At 42.0% G+C, this 24255-nt stretch overlaps 1 protein-coding gene across 2 annotated transcripts in view; it reads right to left on the reverse strand.

Moving 5' to 3' along the window:
- The window catches only part of MALT1 (MALT1 paracaspase), an 82379-nt gene extending 66187 nt beyond the window's left edge, over positions 1-16192 (reverse strand). Inside the window, exons 1-2 of one of the 2 annotated variants that reach the window (XM_050768056.1) lie at positions 15880-16192; positions 6517-6683 (exon numbers count right to left, since the gene is read on the reverse strand). In XM_050768056.1, coding sequence (XP_050624013.1) covers positions 6517-6683; positions 15880-16085 — 373 coding nt within the window. In that variant the 5' untranslated portion in view covers positions 16086-16192. The remainder of the gene's footprint in view (positions 1-6516; positions 6684-15879) is intronic. The other variant, XM_050768055.1, reaches the window with a different exon arrangement.
- Between the last annotated feature and the right edge of the window lie 8063 nt (positions 16193-24255).

The raw sequence follows: 24255 nt of genomic DNA on the forward strand, positions 1-24255 counted from the left end.
TACCTACATGCCCCACAGCGTGCCCAAATAAATATCATTCCTCTTCCTCTAACAATTTCCCCCACTATATAACCAAAGTAGGTCCATGTGTGTCCCTCCCACCGCATTATACAAAGTACGTCCACATGTTTCTCTTACATGTCAACTGAAATTTGTATAGATTGTAGCTAAATCTAGTCTCCCACGTCACATTCCTTATCCTGTTACATTGCCTGAGACTCCCCTCAACACTCCACACCCAGAAAGATACTCCTTCAGCCCTGTTCACCAGCCCTTTCTCTCCCTCTACTTCTTCCTTATATTCATGCCCATCCATACCATCTTTTTCTCTCTTCACTTCTTGATATTTTTCTTTGAGGAATAATTGCCAATTTCCTGATGGTCATGAAATAAGAAAAGTCCCTTACAAACAAGATCCAGTCTCTGAGCACTTTTTCAGTTGCCAAGAAGAAAAAAATTGAAGTTCATGGGTCAAAGAGGCAACTGAGGTAATAATACAAAACTAAGTTTCTTAATTCAGAAATTTCCTAGCATAATGGCAATGGCATGGAGTTCAGGTCAGGGGCAGCAGATCTGGTTTTTAATCCCCACCTTTGTTAATAACTGTGACTTTGGCCAAATGATAACTTTTGGAGATCTCATTTTCCATATAAATGTTTGTTGGTTAAAATTTAAATGTTCACAATAGTACTGTTCTGTCGCTTCACAGAATTGTGAAGATAAAATGTGAAGGTATTTTAGAAACTAAAGAATAATATTAAACAATCTTTGCACTTATTTTAGAAATTTAAAATTAATAGCCAAAACATAACAATGCATGTGTTACAATGGATCTAAGAAAAAATGATACGAAATAAAAAAGGAGTAGAGGCAAACGGAAAGGATGTTACTGAAAAGATGGCACATGACCCTGCCACAGACATCTCATAGGTACCCTCAGTGAGGCACCTTTCATAAGAAGAGTGATATAAAATAGCAATATCGCAACACTTGAGCTGAAAAGCAACTTGGGATTCATCTTAATGAGACCCACATCAAGAATGCTAGTTCTCTCTGAACAGCTCCCATTGTTCAGCCTCTGGTCTGCCCATTCAAGGTTAAGGGCATCACTTCTCCAGGTAACCATTTCGTGATATATGTAACTAGGACTGATGAAGCCTATAATTCTACACTCACAATGTTTTCACTTAAAACAAAAGAAACGGGCCGGGCGCGGTGGCTCAAGCCTGTAATCCCAGCACTTTGGGAGGCCCAGACGGGCGGATCACGAGGTCAGGAGATTGAGACCAGCCTCGCTAACATGGTGAAACCCCGTCTCTACTAAAAAAATACAAAACACTAGCCGGGCGAGGTGGCGGGCGCCTGTAGTCCCAGCTACTCGGGAGGCTGAGGCAGGAGAATGGCGTAGACCCGGGAGGCGGAGCTTGCAGTGAGCTGAGATCCGGCCACTGCACTCCAGCCTGGGCGACACAGCAAGACTCCGTCTCAAAAAAAAAAAAAAAAAAATCAAAAGAAACAAATACGCTGGGTGTGGTGGCTCATGCCTGCAATCCCAGCACTTTGGGAGGCCGAGGTGGACAGATTACCTGAGGTCAGGAGTTTGAGACTAGCCTGGCCAACAAGGCGAAACCTCGTCGCTACTAAAAAGACAAAAATTAGCTGGGTGTGGGGGCGCGCACTTGTAATCCCAGCTACTCAGGAGGCTGAGGCAGAAGAATCACTTGAACCTGGGAGATGAGGCTGTAGTGAGCCAAGATCACGCCACTGCACTCCAGCCTGGGTAACAGAGTGAGACTCAAAAAGCAAGCAAACAACAACAACAAAAGAAACAAAAGCACCTTGAACTACACATCTGAGTCTATCTGCATTTGCCAATAACACAGATGTCAATATTGGTCGCTTTGGAATCAGTCTTTGAAACTTAAATAAGATCTAAAAAAAAATCATTACAGACCTTTGGTTCAAAACCATTTCAACACATTCATTTAACCCCGTTCTCCAGTTCCCACTGAGATGAGCAAAGGAATAAAAGTAGGGAAACAATTTACTAGCGCTGGAAAATGGGATGAACACCATCCACTCGTTAAAAACTAGAAGCAATTTCTCTATCATATAATTCAAGTAAGAGCAGACTGAGGGGCAAGTTGGCCAACCCATGTGCAGTGGAAATGCTTGACCAGAGAGAAAGCAACAGAGAGTAAACCTCGATCCTCTGAGGCTCCTTCAGAAAATAGATAAAATTATAATTCCAGAGGGAGTTTACACTCAGACTTCATGCTGAGTGACTGCTGAAGCTGGCTCCTCATCACAGAAACTGTTCTACTTAGAGATGCGTGGATACTGCCCTAGCTATTTCTGGGCACCAAAACAAATTCAGAAAAGAAACTTGGTCAGTTTCTCAAAAGACAGAGAAACTCCACATGATAGTTACCTCTCAGAGCTACCTCTGACTGTAGTTGGAACCATCACTTGGAACAGAATATGGCAACGTAAGACTATAGTTTCTCATTTAATCAAAAGAAATCTAAAGTTTCCCCTTCTCCCTGCATTTAGACCTCAAAGGCCAGTTCACAGGACAACCCAAACCAGGCTTCTCTCTGTAAGGACAGAGAAAAATCATCAGAATTCCTGCGGAATAAGAAGTAATGTCCTTCTATGAAATAGTATTAACGCAAAAAAGAGAAAACATTAGAATATTTCTATTTTGTATTTTCACTAAGACTCAAGAATATAGCAAAGAGGGAAAACTGGAGATCAGATAAACTTACTATATATATATTTTTTACAACTGTCTTGGATATGATCTTTTACATATTTGTCTCCCCTACTAAACTATGACCTATCAGCAGGTGGAAACTATTGCTTTATTCATCTCTAAACTCACAGTGCCTAGCATAATGCCTAGCACAGCAAAGGCACTGCAACGCAGTAAACTTTACTGAATGCATGAGGCAAACCACCAATTAAGTTGATTCTATCAGAGCTTATCTTCTTAATATAATTACAGTAGCTTTTATTCTCAATATCTTTATTAAAATATTAAAATTATTCTCTATAATTCTTATATTTCTTTATTCTACTATGTATAAATAGAATAAGTCGGCTGGGTGCAATGGCTCACACCTGTAATCCCAGCACTTTGCGAGGCCGAGGCGGGTGGATCACCTGAGGTCAGAAGTTCGAGACCAGCCTGATCAACATGGAGAAACCCCATCTCTACTAAAACTACAAAATTAGCCAGGCATGGTGGCATATGCCTGTAATCCCAGCTACTCAGGAGGCTGAGGCAGGAGAATTGCTTGAACCCGGGAGGCGGAGGTTGCAGTGAGTCAAAATCACACCACTGCACTCCAGCCTGGGCAAGAAGAGTGAAACTCCACCTCAAAAAAAAAAAAAAAAAAGAGTAAATCTTAGATTGTTCATACTAGATGCTAGATAATAAGCTAACAAATTAATTACTTCTTCCTAAAATTACTGAGCTTTATTAGATCCCAAAATATTTACTGTTAAATCAATAACTAACATTCAGGCAACAACCAATTCCTAAGGATATTACATGGCTAACATGACATAAAACCTCACAGAAAAAGTGCACAAGTGGTAATATAGAAACAGGGCGGTGGCTCCTGCCTGTAATCCCAGCACTTTGGGAGGCCAGGGCAGGTGGATTGCTTGAGCCCAGGAGTTCAAGACCAGCCTGGGCAACATAGCGAAACTCCGTATCTACCAAAAATAAAAAAAAAATCAGCTGGGTGGTGCGTGCTTGTAGTCCCAGCTACTCAGGAGGCTGAGGTGGGAGGATTGCTTGAGCCTCGGGAGGTAGAGGCTGCAGTGAGCCAAGATCATATCACTGCATTCCAGCCTGGGAGACAGAGCAAGACCATTTCTCACAAAATATTTAAAAAACAAAACAAACAATATTACCCTACAGCTCACAAATGGACTGAAGAGAAAATTAAAAACAAAAAGAGAAAAACAAACTGCTTTCCTTTTCCTATTCTCTCCTCAAATGCAAAAAAGCCCTATAAGATAATCTTGAGAAAGCCTGTAAGCCAAATATCAGGATAATCTGCACTGGGGAAAATTGATAGAAAAGTGCTAATCCTATTTGGAAAAAAACACAATGAGCAAAAATGGATTTTTCAAAGGAAGATTACTAATGTTTATTAGGGTAGCACTTTATTAGTCGCTGGCCTGTCAAAAATAAAAATATAATGTTATTTAAAAGATTCAGGCAAATTGTTATACCTAAATAAATATACGACTCAATTTCAGTCAAGCCCGCTTTCACATATGGGAACCTTAAAAAAATTCCGAAACCCTAGATCTCAGGCCAGTGATCACAACACAAATCAAAAGAGATATGAGGCCCCTGTCATTGTATAGATGAAATTCAACACAGCATCATCTCATGTAGCTCCTATAACTCTGCGAGGCAGAGAATACTTATGTTCATTTTATAGACTTGGCAAACAATGGTTAGAGTAATTAAGCATAATTATTGAAAAAGAGAATGAAATACATGTTATATTTACTTCCCAGAAAGGTTTCCTAAGCTTTCAGAGGCCCTAGTATTCCATAAAGTATGAGAACTTACTAAAGTAAGTAAAAGTAGACTTTACTAAGTATGAGACTTTACTAAGTATGAGAACTTGGACTTTACCAGCATGAAACCTAGACTGGTAGATTTCAAATGTCACAACTCCTGGGTGCTGCTTCAGGTACCAGCAATACAATAATTAATAAATACCACTTTAGGAAGTCTACTGTTTCTATCAGTAATGGGCCAGGTTTAAAAAAGAAAGTTTACTGTTTGGTGCCAGTCAACGGTTGCATTTGGGAGGGTGGCATTAGCAGCTACTTATTCCCACCCCAGCCCTGTTGGTACGAAGAGGCTCTGGGAAACAGAGGGCAAGCATCCAATACAGTGTGTGTCACATTCATAGGGCATTTATCAGAGGCCTATTTTACCACCTACAGCGGGCCTTGTAAAGCAGGGATGACTGGGAGTCCAAGTCTCCTTATTTATAATCCAGGGCCCTTTCCATTTGCAGTAAACTACAAATAGAAAACTAGTTACCTCCCCAGTATCTGCTGCTTCCTTTTTCCTTCTAATAGTTCCAGTTTTGTTTGGTGATCCATGTGGTTCCAGGAAAGCTGACTCAACCCAACTCCACTCCTGGCTTCAAGCCAGGCGAGTCAGCACATTCCATCTCCTTGGCACAGTGACAGGTTTAGAGTTAGGCATGTGACCGAAGCTAGTTAACCAGATGAACTCTCTGGGTTTTGCTGGGACGAGAATGAAGAGCCCAGAAACAGCCAGCAAACATCTTGGGCTATGTGGAAAGTCAGTCGTGGAAGGAAGCCAATGCCAAGAAAGGAAGAGCAAAGACAAAAACCAACCAACTCCTTGAGAACAGGATTGTTCCTTGATTCTCTTGAAGCCAAACCAGCTCTAAGCTTTTCAGTCAGAAGGAGAAATGTATTCTCTTTATTAGGTCTATTTGAGTTGGGGTTTCTGGTACATGTAACTGACAGCATACCACTATACCATGTGTTCCTAATTCCCTATCCCACAACTAACAATAAAAAATAACATCTCAATTATAGTTTTAAGTTCCTCATGTTAACTTAAAAATACATCATAACCAAGCTGGTTATATAATGAAATGGTATACATCAAAACCACGTAAAATAGAGTGCATCAGGTCCTTTGTCCACTGCCCTTCCAAGTTCAACCAGCCTCTCTGCTTCCGGTGGGACAAATAATGGCCACTGGACCCCCGGGTAAGGAAGGGGGCCTGCAGTGCTGCCACAACCAGGCAGCTTCGATGGCATGTCCCTCCTGCCTCCCACCACTGCTGTAGACCAACTCTATCTGCAGCTGAGAAGAGAGGAGCTGAATGGAGAAGAAGGACTGTTTCCTAAGCCTCACCTGATGTGGGAAGTGCAAAGCCTCACCCAGTGTCGGTAATTCAGGAAAAACTCATAAGGTGATAAGGTTGAGTTCTACGTGGTTTTGATGTATACCATTTCAACATTCAAAAGCCTCACTGCAGCAAAAAAAACTTAAACATTTGTCATACTTGCTTTACCTCATCTATACAGATATATAGGATTAAATATATGTTCATTTTTTTGGCTGCACTATTCCAATGCACATTATAGGAATCTTCTCCCTAAATACTTTAAAATGCATCTCCTTTTAAAAAAAAGGACATTCTCCTATAGCATCATTATCATATGATAATTACTTAATATGTCAAATATGTAGTTACATTCAGATTTTTCCAACTATCTCAAAAATGTCTCATGTAGCTGGTTTCTTCAACCACAACCCAACCAATATTCATGCGCTGCATTTGCTTTTTATGCGCCCTTTAGTCTCAACCTGGGAAAGCAAACAAGGCCCTACACATTTACATTTTCCAAAAATACTTCACACCATTCACCTGGTCAAAAAGAGAGATTTTTCTTCTAAGTTTGGCTCCACGAACTCCTAAGAACCAAACCTACCTGGAGGGCTGAGAAGCTGAAGAACTTCAGTGTGCTCCATAGCCTGCAGGAAATCACTCAATTCTGTGACTGTGCAACCTTTTTCACCCATTAACTTCAGCAGACACAAGCTGGGGCTTCCTTCAGGCTCCAGCACCTTAAGAGAACACTGCTCCAGGTCTAGGCAACTGAAAGCAACAGAAAGAATTCAAGTCAACAGCTTTCTTCCACATGCTACACCTGCTATATATCTGGACCGCGGTGGTGCTGTACGGAATAAATCACAAGGGAGTGGGTGGGTGGTGACAAACTTTCACATAATGAATGCAAGTATCCTTTCCTCCTCTTTCCTCATGGGGAATCCCTCTTTATTCCCTTCTCCCACTCAGCTCCCATGATTATTAAATCAGGAGAATGAGAAACCTAGAAACAGGATGTGAGAGAAATTGAGCCTTGATACTTCAAAGGATTTTTGCCTTTAATTTAGGAATGGGGAATAGGAAGGCCAGAAAAATTTCCTTACTCCTTCTTCAAAGATGGTGAAATACAAAGTGACCCCAAATGAAGCCCCAGTAGGCTACATTTTGCTGCCTCCTGAGTGAAAGAAATATGCACTCATTCCATTAGGGAGCCAAAATATCTTACATCATAGGCACATGCATGTATACAAATGGTGTTGGTAGTACTCTGAATTGAAAGGAAGAGAGGCTAATGTCTCAAAAATGACACTAAACAGAACAATCAATGTTACAAGGTTAGCAATGGAAAAACATTTAAAATATCCTTAATTACTAGTTCAAACACAGTAGGGCATGCATATCAAATGAAATACTGTTAATTCAGTAAAAAAAACTGAGCCTGAGGTAAAGGCATAGGTCTTCAAGACATACTGAGAAATGAAGGAATTAACATAAACAACTGTATATTTTACACTATTTGCATTAACAAGATAGTATGTCTGTGTGTATATTCATACAAAAAAAGGAAGATACAGAACAGTGTTTGCTATTACCAAGATCCTTTGTGTGTGTTCTTATACATGGAGAGTAAACTTTGAAAAGGTATCTAAGAAACTCATAGCCATGGTTGCCTCAGAGAGGGTAAGAGAGTAGAGCTCATGGCTGGATGATCTACTTTTCACTATAATCCCTTTTGTACGGTTGATTTTTTACGTGTATTTATTTTTTGATAGTTTTTTTTTTTTTTTTTTTTTTTTTTAATAGAGATGGTGTCTTGCTATGTTGCCTAGGCTTGTTTCGAACTCCTGGGCTCAAGCGATAATACCGCCTCTGCCTCCCAAAGTGCCGGAGCCACCACTCCTGGCTCTTTTGATAATTTTTAAAAAGTATATTTAGAAAGAGAACCAGTACTATTGACATTCAAAGTACTTAGGCTGGGCATGGTGGCTCACACCTGTAATCCCAGCACTTTGGGAGGCCAAGGCAGGCGGATCTCATCAAGCCAGGAGTTTGAGATCAGCCTGGCCAACATGGTGAAATCCCGTCTCTACTAAAATACAAAAGTTAGCTGGTGTCTGGTGGCGCACGCCTGTAGTCCCAGCTACTCAGGAGGCACAAGAATCGCTTGAACCCAGGAGGTGGAGATTGCAGTGAGCTGAGATCGTGCCACTGCACTCCAGCCTGGGCGACAGATCGAGACTCTCTTAAAAAAAAAGAAAAAAGAAACCAAAGTACTTCTAAGTACCTAGAAATATCCTACTGCAGGGACCATGGCCTGTGGGCCAAATGTGTTCAGCTACCTGATATCCATAAATAAAGTTTTATTGGAGCACAGCTACACTCATTCATTCACATATTTACAAATGTCTATGGCAGCTCTCCTGATACAACAGCAGAGCTGAATACCTGGCTGCAAAGCCAAAAATATTTACCACTGGGTCCTCTATGGAAATAGTTTGCTAACCCTTCCTTTAAAGAGTGTCTTACTGCCCTTTTGTTAAAACTATTCTTTTAAAAATACCAGTATTTAACATACATATACAATTTCCTTTTCCATGTTATCGTGTGCCGCAGTGGTATACGAGATTAGAAAGATAGGTTAAGATCAGATCATAGAAGGCCACAAAGAATGGAACAATATATGAATTGTAATCATTTTATAGAAGGGGAAAATACAAGTATGAAACATGCAAGGGGAGACAAAAGAATAAAGTAAAAACCAAGCAATCAATGACACAAAAACTTTCCCAAAGAAACATAACCAACAGCAGCCAACCAAAGTGTTCAGATAATCTGCGTGATATACTATAGAATTCATACCTCATCCATCTTTGCAGATCCTGCTCCTTTTCCTGCCAATTTCAATTACAGTCCCATATTAACTCTAGCTTCTCTATAAGGTCCTCCTAGACCACACCAGTCCACCAAACACACTTTATACACACAGTCTTCTAATTGCACTAATTCTATAGACAACTGTTTTTCTAAATGGCCAGTGAGTACATACTTTAGATATTCTGGGCCATAAAGTCTCTATCACACATTCTTCTTTGTTGTTGTTTGTTTTGTTTTACAATTCGTAAAACACAAAAACCAGTCTTAAATCATGGGTTATATGAAACAAGTAGCAGCCTGGATCTGGGCCTTAAGCAGTCTTGTGCAGACTTGTTTCATGTTTTATCTCACATAATTTAACCTCAGAACTGTGAGCTTTTCTTCATGCTCATGAAGAAAAGCTTCTTTATCCAACTAGATTATAGTAAACTCCTTGAAAACAGAAACCCCAGCATATTAAACATACATGTGTGTGTATACACACACACACACAGACATAAAATCCCTCAATACCTAAAATTCTGTCTTGTCCATATTAATTATGCATAAATGAAAGATTACTGAATGAATTTCAATCATAACTGTCAAGGCTGAAAGCCTGAATAGATGCAAGGGGTGAAACATAATAGTGCTGGGGTGTGACAGAATCAAGGTTAGCAAGCTATTTTATTGCTTGAAATATTAATCCTCATTCATTTTGAGTAGTCTTATTAAGATGCTACCATACCATTTATACTGTCATCCAAGATTTATAATTCAACGATGTTAATTATTTCATATGGAAAAAATGTATACGATCAAATTAATTTCATTAGTAACATTATCTACCTCATAGAGTTGTTAGAATTAAATAGCTAATCCATGTAAGAAGTGTTTAACACAGTGCTTGACAGGCAACAGACATTCAATAAAGGTTAGCTCTTACTATGCAATAAGAATATGGGGATATTAAAATAATATTAAAGCTAATTTCTTAACTATGCTTATTTCTGAAACAATTTTAGCTTTTCCTGAAAAATTTTTTTGAGTAACTATTATTTTGGTAACCTGAAAATGTCCTCGAAGGCCTTCTGTGATCACTATCTTTACTAGGTATTCTTTTCTAAGCAATCTCGTTCAATTTTATTATATTCAATATGCCATTCTTGTTAAATGTGAATCATATCACAGGTCAACCAGTCCCAAATTCCGGACTGTAGACCAGTGGCAGCACAATCTGCAGTCCAAGGTAAAATGATACAAATAAGGACAACAAAGCTGTCTTTTATTCTAAAATTATCTTTTCTATTTTTAGGTGTTAAAAGTGTTCTTTCTTTTAAGAAACAATGCTGACTATGATGACAGAATACATAAAAAGTTGAAGCTGCCTGTTAGTGCTCTTATTTTGTGAAATTTTATTTTACTAGTTTCTGAAATGCCCAAGTGAAAGAACCTGTGTTAGAAACAATACAAGGATTACCAATTTTGTAAATAATTAGAATGAGATTTGTAAAAATAAGGATGCTGTATGCTAAATATAATTTTTATGATTCAGAAGTTTACCAGGATCTGACAAATGAAATTAAGAAGCCATCTCATCAAATGCAACCAAGTGATGCTTTAATTAATGTCATATTGATACAGAGACAATTAAAAACACTTGGCTTTCCTTCCCGCCAAAAGAACAAAGATCAAATTGAACTACAGATGATTTATCTTCCATTACAAGAGGCACAGGAGAAAAAGAAGATTCTGTATCTCCTTTGGTTTTACTGATTTTCCACATGGGCACTGGCTTTCAGCTAAGATGATGCTTACACAGACCTAACTTTTCTTTCTTTCCTTTTTAAGTTACATTCCTGTAAGAGTGTGCTTTGAAGTAGTTTCTGAAAGTCCTAATTTAGAATTTTTGATTTAATTTAAAAACTGCTTTATTACTGAAACAAATGTATTTTGCTTTTTAAAAACATCTCTATTTTTCACTTTAAAAATATATAATCAAATAGAATGTATTATACACCCTTTAGGGGACAAACTATGATGCTGTTTTTAGGTTCTTCTGCTTCTCCTCTTGGTACATTTACCGTTTGGAATCTTTATTCATTAATTTGATCTATTTAACAATCACCTAAAATAGGCTACCGTTTTTTCTAGGTGTTGAGGATACAGCAGGAAACAAAATTCTGCATCTTCCTGGATCTTTCACTCTAGAGAAGTATAGACATAAATTTAAATATACACAGATCTCTCTTGGTGTATGTATCCAAGCAGCCAATGGTCATAAGTGTTTTGGAGGAAACTAAGATAACGCACGCAAGTAGACAGGTAACACTGAGCAGATGTAGGGGGTAATTTTAAATATTATGATCAGACAAGAGCTCAGTGAGGTGAACAAGTCATGTGGTTACTTACGGAGACCATCTCAGCCTGAGTAAGCAGCAAGTACAAAGACTACTGTGTCCAAAGGAAGGCAAGAAGGCACATGTGACCAGAGTAGAGAGGGATGGAGATAAGAAGATATCAGGATGAAGACTGAACTGGTAGCTAATGGTGTTTTTACTCTGAGATGGAAAAGCAATAGGAGAGTTGGCATTTTTTTTTTTTTTTTTTAAATGGGGTCTCTCTATGTTGCTCAGACTGGTTTTGAAGTCCTAGGCTTAAGTAATCCTCTCACCCTGGCCTCCCAAAGTGCTGGGATTACAGGTGTGAGGCTACCACGCCTGGCCACAAGTGGAGAGTTTTGAGCAAAGGAGGAATAAGACTTGATATGATGTTTTAAAAGAATCATTCTTACTGCTATATTGATAACAGACTGGGGTGGGAGCAAAGTGAAAGAAAGAGAAGTTAAATGGCTACTGGAATAATCCAGTTGAGAGACAACGTGGCTTGGTCCAGTGTGCCAGCAGTGGAGGTTGGATTCTACATACATATAGTGAAGGTACAGCAGGCAGGATGTACTGACAAAAATGATTTGTGTGTAAAAGTGGAGTCAGGAATGACTTCGAAGTTTTTGGCCTGAACAACCAGAGGGTATGGAAACTGTGAAAGAAAGAGGTTTATAAGGAAAGACAGGTTAAATTTTGGACATGTTACATTTAAGACGTCTCTTAGTCATTCAAGAGAAGATGGCAAACAAGTGTTTACATACATGAATCTAGGAGTTCAAAGCAGAGAAACGGGCTGGAAATAGAAATCAGGAGTAATCAACCCAAATAAATGTAAAGCCATGGGACTGAAGGGTAAGACCAAGAGGGCGAGAAGGAAACCTTTTTTAATTTGTTTTAGAGACAAGGTCTTACTCTGTCGACCATGCTGAAGGCTGACAATACCTAAATCAATACCTAAAATTCTGTCTTGTCCATACTAATTATTCATAAATGAATGATTACTGAATGAATTTCAATCATAATTGTTGAGGCTCACTGCAGCCTCGAACTCCTGGGCTCAAGCAATCCCACCTCAGCCTGCAGAGTAGCTGGGACTATAGGTGTGTGCCACTATGCCTAGCTAATTTTTTATTTTTTGTAGAAACAGGGTCTCAGTATGTTTCCCAGGCTGGGAGGAAACCTTTTGTTAGAGCCTTTTATATGTTCTCATTCCTATAATAAACTGCATGAGAGCAGGATTTCTGCAGCTAAAAGTGCACCTTCTATTTAGCAGGTATGCAATGACTGTTTTTCCTTGGTCCAGGTTCCATAGCCTCATTTCTAAGCTCCCTACTTAACAGAATTTTAGGCAGCATGTGATGCCTCCTGTAAGGTCTGCCATCCTTAGGGCTCAGATGTTCCATGCCACCAAAGAATTTATATAGCTTGGGCAAGACCCTCAGAGTCTGTGCCTATCCACACTAACAGCAAAGGGTGTCCAGGTCAGTCTTGAATGGAATTAGGGCTGAGTTTGACTATAGTGCATTCCCAAATGTACATGGCTGTGGGGAACTAAGCTATAAACAAGGATTTACTGTGAGTCATCAGCAATGAAAACATTTACAATTATTCTTAATCTATTGTAGACAGTTTGAACAGGCTCTTTTCTTGTGGTTTACTTATTTGTATTATTAAATTTTCACCCAGTTTGAGGAAAGATGTAAAGTGTCAGAAAAAAAAGTGAAGAGAAGAAAAAGAAACAGAATGGGCAACATTTCGAGATTTTAGGGCTGCAGATCCAGTGACTGAAGAAAGCACTTCACAGCCTCGTGGGACTTGTCATCCACGTGGACTAGACGCTCACACTGTAATTCCTGTCTCTGGCACCAGGGAAAAAATACCTTTAGGACCTTCTAGTATCACAGATCCTCTCCCATCAGTATGAAATCACTTTACAGTAACTTTTTTGTCTTAAATAGAGTAAGCATCCTCAGCTGACCTTGCTTCACTGTCCAGCCCCCAAGTTCCCAGTGCTGCATTTTGAAAAAAGTCAGTTTAATTCTTCTGATTTCAATAACGATGAGCTTAACATTCCCAAATTCTCCAACACTTCTCACTGCAACCAACCTTCTCAAAACTAACCTTTACCATCCTGAAAGACAGGTGAAATTTATCTGCCTCTCGTCAGACTTCCCACCCCAAATTCTCAGATTCCACAACTGCATGCCCTTTGTGCTTGCCACCTCTTGTTAGGCAACGGTCCCCTTCTCTGTGTGACTCCACAGAAAAGTGGCCGCAAATCTTTCCTTTAGTTCCCCCAAACAAAGCTAAGACCATTCTGTAGTCTTCAACAAAAACTGATCGAAGGCAGGCAAAGAAAACACAACACCCAACATCAAGTATCCACTGCTTTTGGATTCCAGCAGCCATGCTTCTGCCCTGGCAGGGCCTTGCTGACTTTCTTCTCCCTCCTTCATGGCCATGTAGGAGTCCTCCACACCCGGCTTTCTTCAGGAAGCCCAGAACCTTCCCTAACTAGAGTACTCTTAACACTGTAATACTCTGGAGATCTGCCCCCAAAGACAATTTTTTACATTATGGTAAGTCCAGAAATTCAGAAATTTATGGACCTAGCATAACAGTATTTTGGACTTTTTTTTTTTTTGCGTATCCAAAAGCTCAACATGTTTTTCCCAGAACAGAAAAAAAATATGCCACCTCTCTGTTAGGTCTTGCTAGTTATTCCCTCCTTACATCATTACTCCTTTGCACAAGCAATAATTCCAAATCACTATTACCCTTTGCCTCAATCCCAAACTCTGAAACTGAGAGTTGACAGGAGGGTTTAAGAAAATAATGTGGCCAGGCAGGGTAGCTCACGCCTGTAATCCCAGAACTTTGGAAGACTAAGGCGGATGGATCACCTGAGGTGATCACCAGCCTGGCTAACACAGCAAAATCCCCTCTCTACTAAAAATAAAAACAATTAGCGGGCCGTGGTGGCGCATGCTTGTAATCCCAGCTACTCGGGAGGCTGAGGCAGAAGAATTGCTTGAACCTGGGAGGCAGAGGCTGCAGTGAGCCAAGATCACACCATTGCACTCCAGCCTGGGCGACAGAGCAAGACTCCATCTTGGGGGAAAAAAAAAAGATAATGCAAAAATAAGAACAAAGAAGAATGAAACAGCAGCAGCAGCATGTCAATATTTAGTACATTTTATGGTACATACCATGTCCTCAATAAATGACAAAAATCCACTATCATTCATATCCAACACAGCCTTTAATGTCATTGTAAAGGTCCCCAAATAATAGTCCATTACTGGATAACCCCTTATGATTAGTAATTTAATATTTGTTAGTTTTTTATCTTCTAAAATTTCTAGCAAATAGTAAGCACTTAATACCATTTTGAATAAATGACTTCCCTTTCATCAAGTATTTACTAACTTCTACACATAACAATATTAAGAGACGGTTTCTGTTCTTAAGGCATTTATACAGATGTGTACAAATAATTATACTATAAGACAAATCATAGTCATTTGAGAAGTTTAAAAAACTGCTAAGGGGTTCAAAGGCAGGCCAAAACTACAACAATGGTATAAAGTAATGGTTCTAAGTGGGGTCTGGGAACCCCTAGTGTAGTTCCTGAGACCCTTTCGCGCGGTCCACAAGGTCAAAAAGATGTTTCATAATAATATTAAGATTTTATTTAGCTTTTTCATTCATTCTTTCAGGAGTGGACACTGCAGTTTCCAGTGTCCTGTGACCTGTAATAGTGCAAAAGACTGAATGCAGAAGCACATAAACGAATCCAGCTCTGTGATTAAGCCAAGACATTAAAGAGATCTTCAAAACGAAAACCAATGCCACTTCTCTAATTGACTTTTTTGTTTTGGAAAATTTGTTTTTCCACGAAAGTATTATTTCTGCTACCATGTAATGGGTTATTCTTTTTAAATAATATTTTTAAAATGTCTTAGCTTTAATTTCAATGGCGGTAAATATCAGTATATATTACATGTATGTATTTATCTCTAACCCACATAAGAGCTCTCTGGGGTCCTTAATAATTCTTAAGAGGGTAAAGGAGTCTCGAGACCAAAACTTCAGGAACTCTAATACAGCCATTCCAAACCTAATAAGGAAAAATAGTTTTAATTCGAGTTTCATGTTCATGGTGAAGTCAAGAAGGGAACGTGGTAACCTGGTTTGATGGAGGAAGATGATGAGTTCGGCGTCAGTCTTTTCCAATACCCTGCAAAATGTTCATGAATTCCTGCACCCCGCCCTCTGCATTCATCACCTCGCCTGCGCTTCTTCCCAGCCTTCCTTAGGTCTCCCAGGGCAGTGTCCACATCCCTTTCTTTTGCATTTTAAGTCCTCTGGATGACTGCCCCATCCCAGGGGTCTCCTGACAGCTTTCCTTCTCTCACTATCCTCCGGAGTCAACCTCGACTTCTCCCTCTCACCCAGGGGCGGGGGTGGGAACAGGGAGCTAAGCAGCCGCTGGGCCACTTTTGCCTCCTCCCTCCGGAGCCCCGGGCTCCGCTCTCAAATCCCAGGCGTTCCGGGGCGCTGCTGGGTTCCGCTCCGTCTCAATGACCGAAGTCCTCCCCACCTCCGCTCACTCACGCCGGCGGCCGCTGCCGCGCTCAGCCCCGCCGACGGCGCCCCCACTTCCCCACGGGAGCCCACCTCGCTCGGCCCGCTCGCCCGGCCTGCCGCGGCCCCGAGCTCACCTGAGGCGGAGGCGCCCGCGACTCCCCGCCAGCTCCGCCAGCCTCCTCCAGCCCCGGCCCTCGGGCGCCTGGTCCAGGTGCTCGCTGAGCCTCCGCAGCAGCGGCTCCCGCAGGCGGTTGAGGGTCGCGCCGGCCGGAGGGGCGAGCAGCGGCCCCGTGAGGGCCGAGGGCGGCAGGGCCTGCAGCGGGTCCCCCAACAGCGACATGGCCCGCGCCGGCGACCCCGGACTGCCGGGGCTCCTGCCCGCGCCGTCACGCGCCTCGGCCCCGGGGTACCTTCCGCTCGCCTCCGAGCCGCGGAGGCAGGGGCGGAAGCACAAATCTGGCAGCGCGGCACGGCCCTCGGAGGAGGAAGCTCCGCTCCCCGCCCCAACCAGACAGGTTTGCCGGGGGCAGCCGGGCCTACCGGCCACGCCAGCCACGCAGAGGGGCGGGGCACCCGGGGGGCGAGGCGCGGAGCCTCGAGGGGCGGGACCTTGGGCCTCGAGGGGCGGGGCAGGGTCGCCTACTGCGGGCGTGCGTGCGGCTGTGCGCCTCCCTTGCCCACCCCTGCGGTCCCGGGCTGGCAGTGGCGCGCGCTTCAAACCCGGGAGGTGGGGAGGCCCTACAGAGCAGGAAAGGACGGGTTGGGTGCAGCTGGAGGAGGAAGCGGTGGAGGAACTACGCCCCGGCAGCTCCTCTACTGCGAGGAAGCCTGCGGCGTCTGGGCTTCCCGAGACCGTGGGAGGAGGCCTGCGTACTCACACCAGAGAACTGGGCATGCGGTTCTCCGTCGCCGGCTCCCGCCCGCAGTCTCCGGTGGGCGCTCTCCCCTGACTCAGGAACTTGCATGTGCCCAGCGACACACCAGAATCCTGCAATGGGCAACCTCAGTGGACGCTTCCTCGTTTTAGGGTTAGATGTGTATGGCATTGCTAGAGGGAAGTAGTGCTAGAGATCCGGATACTTGAGTTGGAATTGGCCGAAATTTTTGACTAGACTTTTAAAAAATTACTACTTTGCAAACTGAGCTGTGGCATATTTAAGGCTAATCAGATCTGGGAAATGATTGTATTTAGCAGGAATCATCTGGTTTTCCCGGGTCAGACTGCCGCCCGCAATCTTCCTCGTCGAAGCAGACAACCCTGTAGAGGATGCCCTTCCCTGGAATGATCCGGAATGGATGACACCTGAGCTCTCTCTGCCAATCTTAGCAACATCCAAGGCCATTATTCCTTTGAAAACTATGGCTTCGTTTGGGACAAAAAAGGAAGTAACTTACGAAATGTGACCAGATAGTTCCCTACACAAGGCTTCCTGGCCCAATTTCTGTTGCCATTAGCTTTTCATCACCCAAGGCAGCAGGATTTTCTGATCAATAATTTGGATACCTATATTCTTATACATGTTGGCGAGGTAGGTGCGCCATACAGTCTCCACCTCTTTCTAGCAGAAGCAGTCCTTAAACTTCACTCTAGCATAAGTTCAGAATTCAGACTGCAGTGCGATGGCTAAGAGCATGACCTTTGGACCCGGAAAGATCTGCTGGATTCAAGGGTTAGAAGCTTGAATGAGTTACTTAATTTCTCTGCCTTATCTATTAACACAGGACTGAAAATAGTTTATAGAGAGTTGTTGCCTATGTGAAGCACTTAACTCGGTAACTGGCACATCGTAGATAATAAATGCTATTACCCTTACACATACATACTCAGTTTGACTTGGCAAGCCTTTCCCAACCACTTCAGGTGCCTTCCCGTTTTGTCCTCAATCATTGAACAAATATTTTCTGAGGATCTATTACCTGCATCTGCCAATTATGCAAATCAAATCTAGTCTTTAGTGGAATCCTGCCTTTTAATTTAAATTCAACAAAGGTCTTCTAAATTTAGACTTAGAAAAGTCTGCCGTGTACAAAGTGTTGCTTATGCAACCTCTCATGAGTTAAATGGGTGCTAGTGTTATTTACTCTTACCCAATATAGCTCACCTGGGCACTGTTTTGACCTCGAGTTGTACCCTCCTCCCCCTGCTTCCCAAGTGACTGCCTCACTCGTTTTACCCTACTCCCAACCTTTTTTTCCACCTAGCAATTTTATAACCTATCCAGTCACTCTACCCGCCACCCTCCATCCTCTACCCAAACTGACATTACATTTTTTGACTGGTCTTTTTCTTCCCTCAACCAAATGTTAATATTTCTATGACATAATTTTACTCCTGTGGTTCTCTTACGGGCATAATGGTGTAGTAGAATGTGACCTTTAAAGTTAGTCCTGAGTTGGGGACTTGATGCTGCTGCCACTTACTAGTGGTGGACGTTAGGTGAGCTGCTTAACCTCTCTGAGCTTCAGTTTCCACACCTGTAAAAAGTGGAAAATAATAGTACCTAACAGTATTACATAGTGTCAGGGAGAAGTATGTGCATTGTATATTAGTACTCTTAAAGTTGCTACATCAATTTTGGGAACAACATAAGTAATTCAGCTTCCTTTTCTATATTAATTGTTATGTTTATATGAAGATAGGAAAAAAATTGGGGCTAAAGATCTGGCTTTTAAATGTCCCTTAAAAGTTCATGCATGTCTATAGATAATAGCCTTGGGAGTTCTTCCTCATTAGTTCAAAGTGAAATAGATCTTTGTAAATCCAGACAATTGGCAGGAAGCTTGTGGTTTCAATATATGGAACTCCATTGATGTAATCTTCAAAGCACTCATAGATCTGGAAACTGACTCATAGGATTTTTTTCCTTTATATAATTTAACTATAGATGGTACTCCAAGTAAAAAAAAATGCCAGAATGATATATTATTTCACAGTTGGACAGAGTTTAAAAGACTTAGTGCAGGAGAAACCCTGCTGGTCCTTGAATCTGTATACAATGGAGGAAAAGGAAGCAGGACTTATGTGGCTTAAATGGCATTCATGGCCAGGCACGGTGGCTCACGCCTATAATCCCAACACTTTGGGAGGCCGAGGCAGGCAGACAACGAGGTCAGGAGTTCGGGACCAGCGTGGCCAACATGGTGAAACCCCGTCTCTACTATACACAAAAAAAAATTAGCTGGGTGTGGTTGTGCGCGCCTGTAATCCCAGCTACTTGGGAGGCTGAGGCAGGAGAATCGCTTGAACCCGGGAGGCAGAGGTTGCAGTGAGCTGAGATCATGCCACTGTAGTCCAGCGTGGGCGACAGGGCGAGACTGTCTAAAAAAAAAAAAAAAAAAAAAAAAGTCATTCATTGTCTCCCATCCCTTATTCCATGCTCAGCCCGCTTTGTGACTTCTCTGACTCAGTCTTTGTAGAGGCCACTCAGGTGACCCACAGACACAGGCTCAGCACATCCCTTGCAGCCCATTCTTGCCACCATCTTCCAAAGGATTAGGGAAATTTTCTCATTTCGATTTCAACTTTGTAATAGTAGCTAAGCGTCATACTAGTATTCCACACTCTTCCTTCATGATGAATCATCCAGACCTAAATATTTGATCCTGACCATGGGAAATCTACACCTACTTGTCTAAATTTATTCATTCACTCAATCATTCCATCATGAACACACACTCATGGGGCACCAGACTCTGAATCAAATACAAACTGTTAAAGAATAGTTTTCATTTGATTAATTTATTTATTTTGAGGTGGAGTTATGCTCTTGTTGCCCAGGCCGGAGTGCAATGGCGCGATCTCGGCTCACTGAAACCCTCCGCCTCCCAGGTTCAAGTGATACTCCTGCCTCAGCCTCCTGAGTAGCTGAGATTACAGGTGCACACCACCATGCCCAGCTAATATTTTGTATTTTTAGTAGAGATGAGGTTTCACCATGTTGCCCAGGCTGCTCTTGAACTCCTGACCTCAGGTGATTCACCCACGTCGGCCCTCCCAAAGCGCTGGGATTACAGGCATGAGCCACCGTGCCCGGCCTTAAGAGTAGTTTCTAAAAGAAAGTTTAAATCATGATGCAACAAATATGCAATGAATACATATCAGAGATTTTAACTCATTAACTAACAAGGGAATCAGAAAGGTGTTACAATTACTTCAGAGGAGAACCCAAAGACCAGATAAATATGTCAGCCTATTGAAATGAAGTTGCTTCCTAGATGCAAAACTCGCTTCTTCCACAGTGGAGGAGGGAATGCAATTGAACCTCCACCTGACAGAATTTATTTAATTGTAAACAAGATTCACTTGCATCACTATCAGTTTTCTGCAAGTTCGCTTTGACCTCAGAGTTGTAAAATAGCCTAGTCACGAGACAAAGATGAAGACAACCCAGGCAGATGAACTAGGTGGGATTTCCACACCACAGTTCAGTCTTCACCAGTTTTCCCTTAGAGTTTGCAGAATACAATGTTGACCAAACCCGATATCTGCTTAAGACAAGGAATGGTAGGAGTGAGTGCTCTTTTGATAGCAAAGAAGTATACAAATCCAGGGGAGATCCCTTTGGTCCATGTGGAAAGATGAGAGGGATGGCTTGGGAAACAGGGTAGAAAGAATACCATACTGTAGGCCAGCCGCAGTGGCTCACACCTGTAATACCAGCACTTTGGGAGGCCGAGGAGGGTGGATCACGAGGTTAGGAGATCAAGACCAGCCTGGCCAAGATGGTGAAACCCTGTCTCTACTAAAAGTACAAAAATTAGCCGGGCATAGTGGCAGGCGGCTGTAATCCCAGCTACTCGGGAGACCGAGGCAGAGAATTGCTTGAACCCGGGAGGTGGAGGTTGCAGTGAGCTGAGGTCGTGCCATTGCACTCCAGCCTGGGCAACAGAGCGAGACTCTGTCTCAAAAAACAAAACAAAACAAAAAAACCATACTATAAAAGCACAGAGCCGGAAAATATCACAGCAAGGTTGGAGAACTGCAGTTGCTCCAGGAGAGCTGGGGATACTGATAGAAAAAGGACAGAGACCAAAATATAAAAGGCCGTGAAGACCGGATTATGTCATGCCAAAATCCTGAGATTTTATTCTGTATAAATGTACCTACCACAGAGCCATCTATGCCCCACTGGTGTTATACAAGATGCTTTTAAGTTATACATGGATGAACACTTTTCTCTTAGTAGTTGTACATTAATACAGAAAAGAAAAATAGCTGCCAATCAAAATTGCTATTTCAACTAATAGTATTGATTAGGACTATATCAAATTTACTTGTAAAAATTTGATTTTGTTTAAGGAAGTATATTAAATGCCCAAGAGTACAGGTGGTATGTGGATATGTCAAAACCCCTAAAGCTGCTAAATGTTTACAGTTCGAGAAACACTGCTTTAAGTGGTGGAGAGTAATTGAAATATTTCCAGCAGGATAGTGATTTCACTTTTGGGTTTTTGAAACATCTCTTGGGCAGCAGTGTGGGGAGGGGAAAGAGTGGAAGTCCAAGAAGTATTCCAATAATGTAGATGGGAAACAAAGGCCTCCACCAAGAGCCACAACACTGGGCATGGAAAGGAGGGGCAAACTGAACACATATTTGGGATTATTTTTTACTAGTCTGTGGTCGTGTCCAGTTGCATGAATCACTATACTTTAAAGAATGTTTAAACTTTTTTTTTTTTTTTTTTTTTTTTTTGAGACAGAGTTTTACTCTTGTTGCCCAGGCTGGAGTGCAATGGCGCGATCTCAGCTCACTGCAATCTCCGCCTCCCGGGTTCAAGCAATTCTCCTGCCTCAGCTTCCTGAGTAGCTGGGATTACAGTCGTGTGCCACCACGCCCGGCTAATTTTTGTATTTTTAGTAGAGACAGGGTTTCACCATGTTGGTCAGGCTGGTCTTGAACTCCTGACCTCAGGTGATCCACCTGCCTCAGCCAACTTTCAAATGTGTTATTCTACATTCTACTTGGTTTAGTCAGAAGGAAATGAAACAAACATTTCTGGTATATGGAATATAGTAAATGTGCAGTAGAGAGGGCAATGGTATTAGATTTAGCCTTGTTGTTAAATGAGTAAGTGTGAAAGGTAGAGATGACAAATTATTCCCAAGAGAAGATTCATGTAACTGTATCATCAGCAGGTTCTCTGTGATACACTAGCATTAAATAAAGGATAATTTAAATAACTGAACGTTCCATGTAAGTGGACTTCTTCAGAAAAGTCTTCTTATAGTCAGAGTTTAGGGCTGGATCTTGAAGGAAGGGATGGATATGTTTCAAGTGGAAGAAATGAGAAGGGGCAAAGGTGCAGGAGGTGGATTTTAATAGGTGGCATTCAAGGGGATGGGAGACACATTGTCTTGGAAAGAAAAGTGGCTAATAAAAGGAAACGAGAGTTGTGAGAAGCTGTGGTTGAATAAGGGCTTAGAACGCTAGGAGGAATGAATAGGGTTTGAAGGGCCAGGTGTGGTGGCTCATGCCTGTAATCCCAGCAATTTGGGAGTCCGAGGTGGACGAATAACTTGAGGCCAGGAGTTTGAGACCAGCCTGGCCAACATGGTGAAGCCCCATCTCTACTAAAAATACAAAAAATTAGCCAGGCGTGGTGGTACATGCTTGTAATCCCAGCTACTTGGGAGGCTGAGGCAGGAGAATCGCTCAAACCTGGGAGGCAGAGGTTGCAGTGACCCAGATTGTGCCATTACACTCCAGCCTGGGTGACAAGCGCAAAACTCTGTCTCAAAATAATAATAATAGGGTTTGAAGGTCCAGGGATATAAGAACAATGGTTGCAAGAGTATCCAGTTGCTCTAGAGCAAAATTCCCCAAGTTATGTCCTAGGGAACACCAGTTCCTTGAAACACATTATTAATGCATTACTTACAAAAATAGCTCCATGGCAAAACTAATTTGGTAAACCCTGTGTTAAAGTTTTTCAGGTTTCTTTTCTGTATGTCTCAGAGCCATTAAGAAACTGCAACATGTTGTGGCTTCACCAGTATATAGAGTGTCTCCAAACTTCTTTACTTACTGGGCCTGTTTTTGCTAAGTGTGTCCCAGAACTAGTGTTCTATGGATTTTCCTGTAGAAGGTGCTATCTTAGAATGTACCTAGTAGAGCTCAAAACTCACAGGTGTTGGCACTTCTCCTCTCAGCTCAATCAACTCTCCAGGTGGCACTGACTCCCCTCTGCTCTTCCTGTCCCCCTGACCTACCCCAGCTGATGCCCCAAACCACTATCATTCCTTTACATCCAGGAATGGTTGTAGAACTTCAGACACATTTTTTTAAAATGGTAAAGCAACAAGAAAAAGGTAAGAGGTTGATCAATTATTTGAGACAACAGCAGTTTTCACTATTGCTCAGACTGGTTGGCAACTTTTTCTTTTTTTTTTCTCCCAAAGTTCACTTTGGGATTTCTGTATTTGATACATGTTTATCCATGTATACATTTTTACAGATTTGTATACCCTGAGGTGTGGGATTGAAGAACCTTTACAGGGAGACTGCATGTGTTTCCCTCTCTCTGTACCCATCCCTGTCTCTGCATAGAGCATCCCACCTGACTCCTACATTGAAACAGAAGTTGTAGATTCTGAAGAAACTGTCCAATTTGCAGAAAGGGCAATCGTGCATTGCAAAAGGTGGTTGACATCTTAGAGCAGACACCACTTGGGTAGGAAGGGTATATTATCATGTAGGAAAGCATCCTTGCAGTTAATTTTCAGGTAGAAATGTTGGGGCCTGATAGAAAAGGATAGTTTGGCAATGCTTTATGAGATGGAAGACATTTATATGTGCTTGTTCCTATGGATATAGACAGCTTCTCCTTTCTTTTCAAGAGAAGCTATCTGAGCATTAGTATTACAACAGGAATAACACCAGGCATTATTACAAAAATGGCATTGTGATAGGAAAAGTGTTGAATCAGGCCTAATTTATTATCTACAAAGCAAATCATTAAGAAACTCTGATACTTAAATTATCACAGGGGACACATTTCAACTATGGGTGGAAACTTCAATTGGGATTTTATTTCAAATGGAAAATAGGATTTTCAACAGGTTAATAACTACATTAATCCACGGAATAGTTTTTTGAATGTGGGATAATAACAAATGCATTGGACTATCGTATAATTTATGAAGAAATTCATTCAATAATATTTACCAACTACCAATCAGTATACTCTTAGGTTTGTTTTTTTTTTTTTGAGACGGAGTCTTGCTCTGTTGCCCGGGCTGGAGTGCAGTGGCGTAATCTCGGTGCACTGCAACCTCCGCCTCCCGGGTTCAAGCAATTCTCCTGCCTCAGCCTCCTGAGAGTAGCTGGGACTACAGGCGTGCGCCACTACGCCCAGCTAATTTTTAGTAGAGATGGGGTTTCACCATGTTGGTTGACCAGGATGGTCTCAGTTCCTTGACCTCATGATTCCCCGCCTTGGCCTCCTGAAGTGCTGGGATTACAGGCATGAGCCACCACACCTGGCCACTCTTAGGTTTTAAGAGGAATGCT

Source organism: Macaca thibetana, chromosome 18 (genome assembly GCF_024542745.1).
Source record: "Macaca thibetana thibetana isolate TM-01 chromosome 18, ASM2454274v1, whole genome shotgun sequence".
NCBI lineage: Eukaryota > Metazoa > Chordata > Mammalia > Primates > Cercopithecidae > Macaca > Macaca thibetana.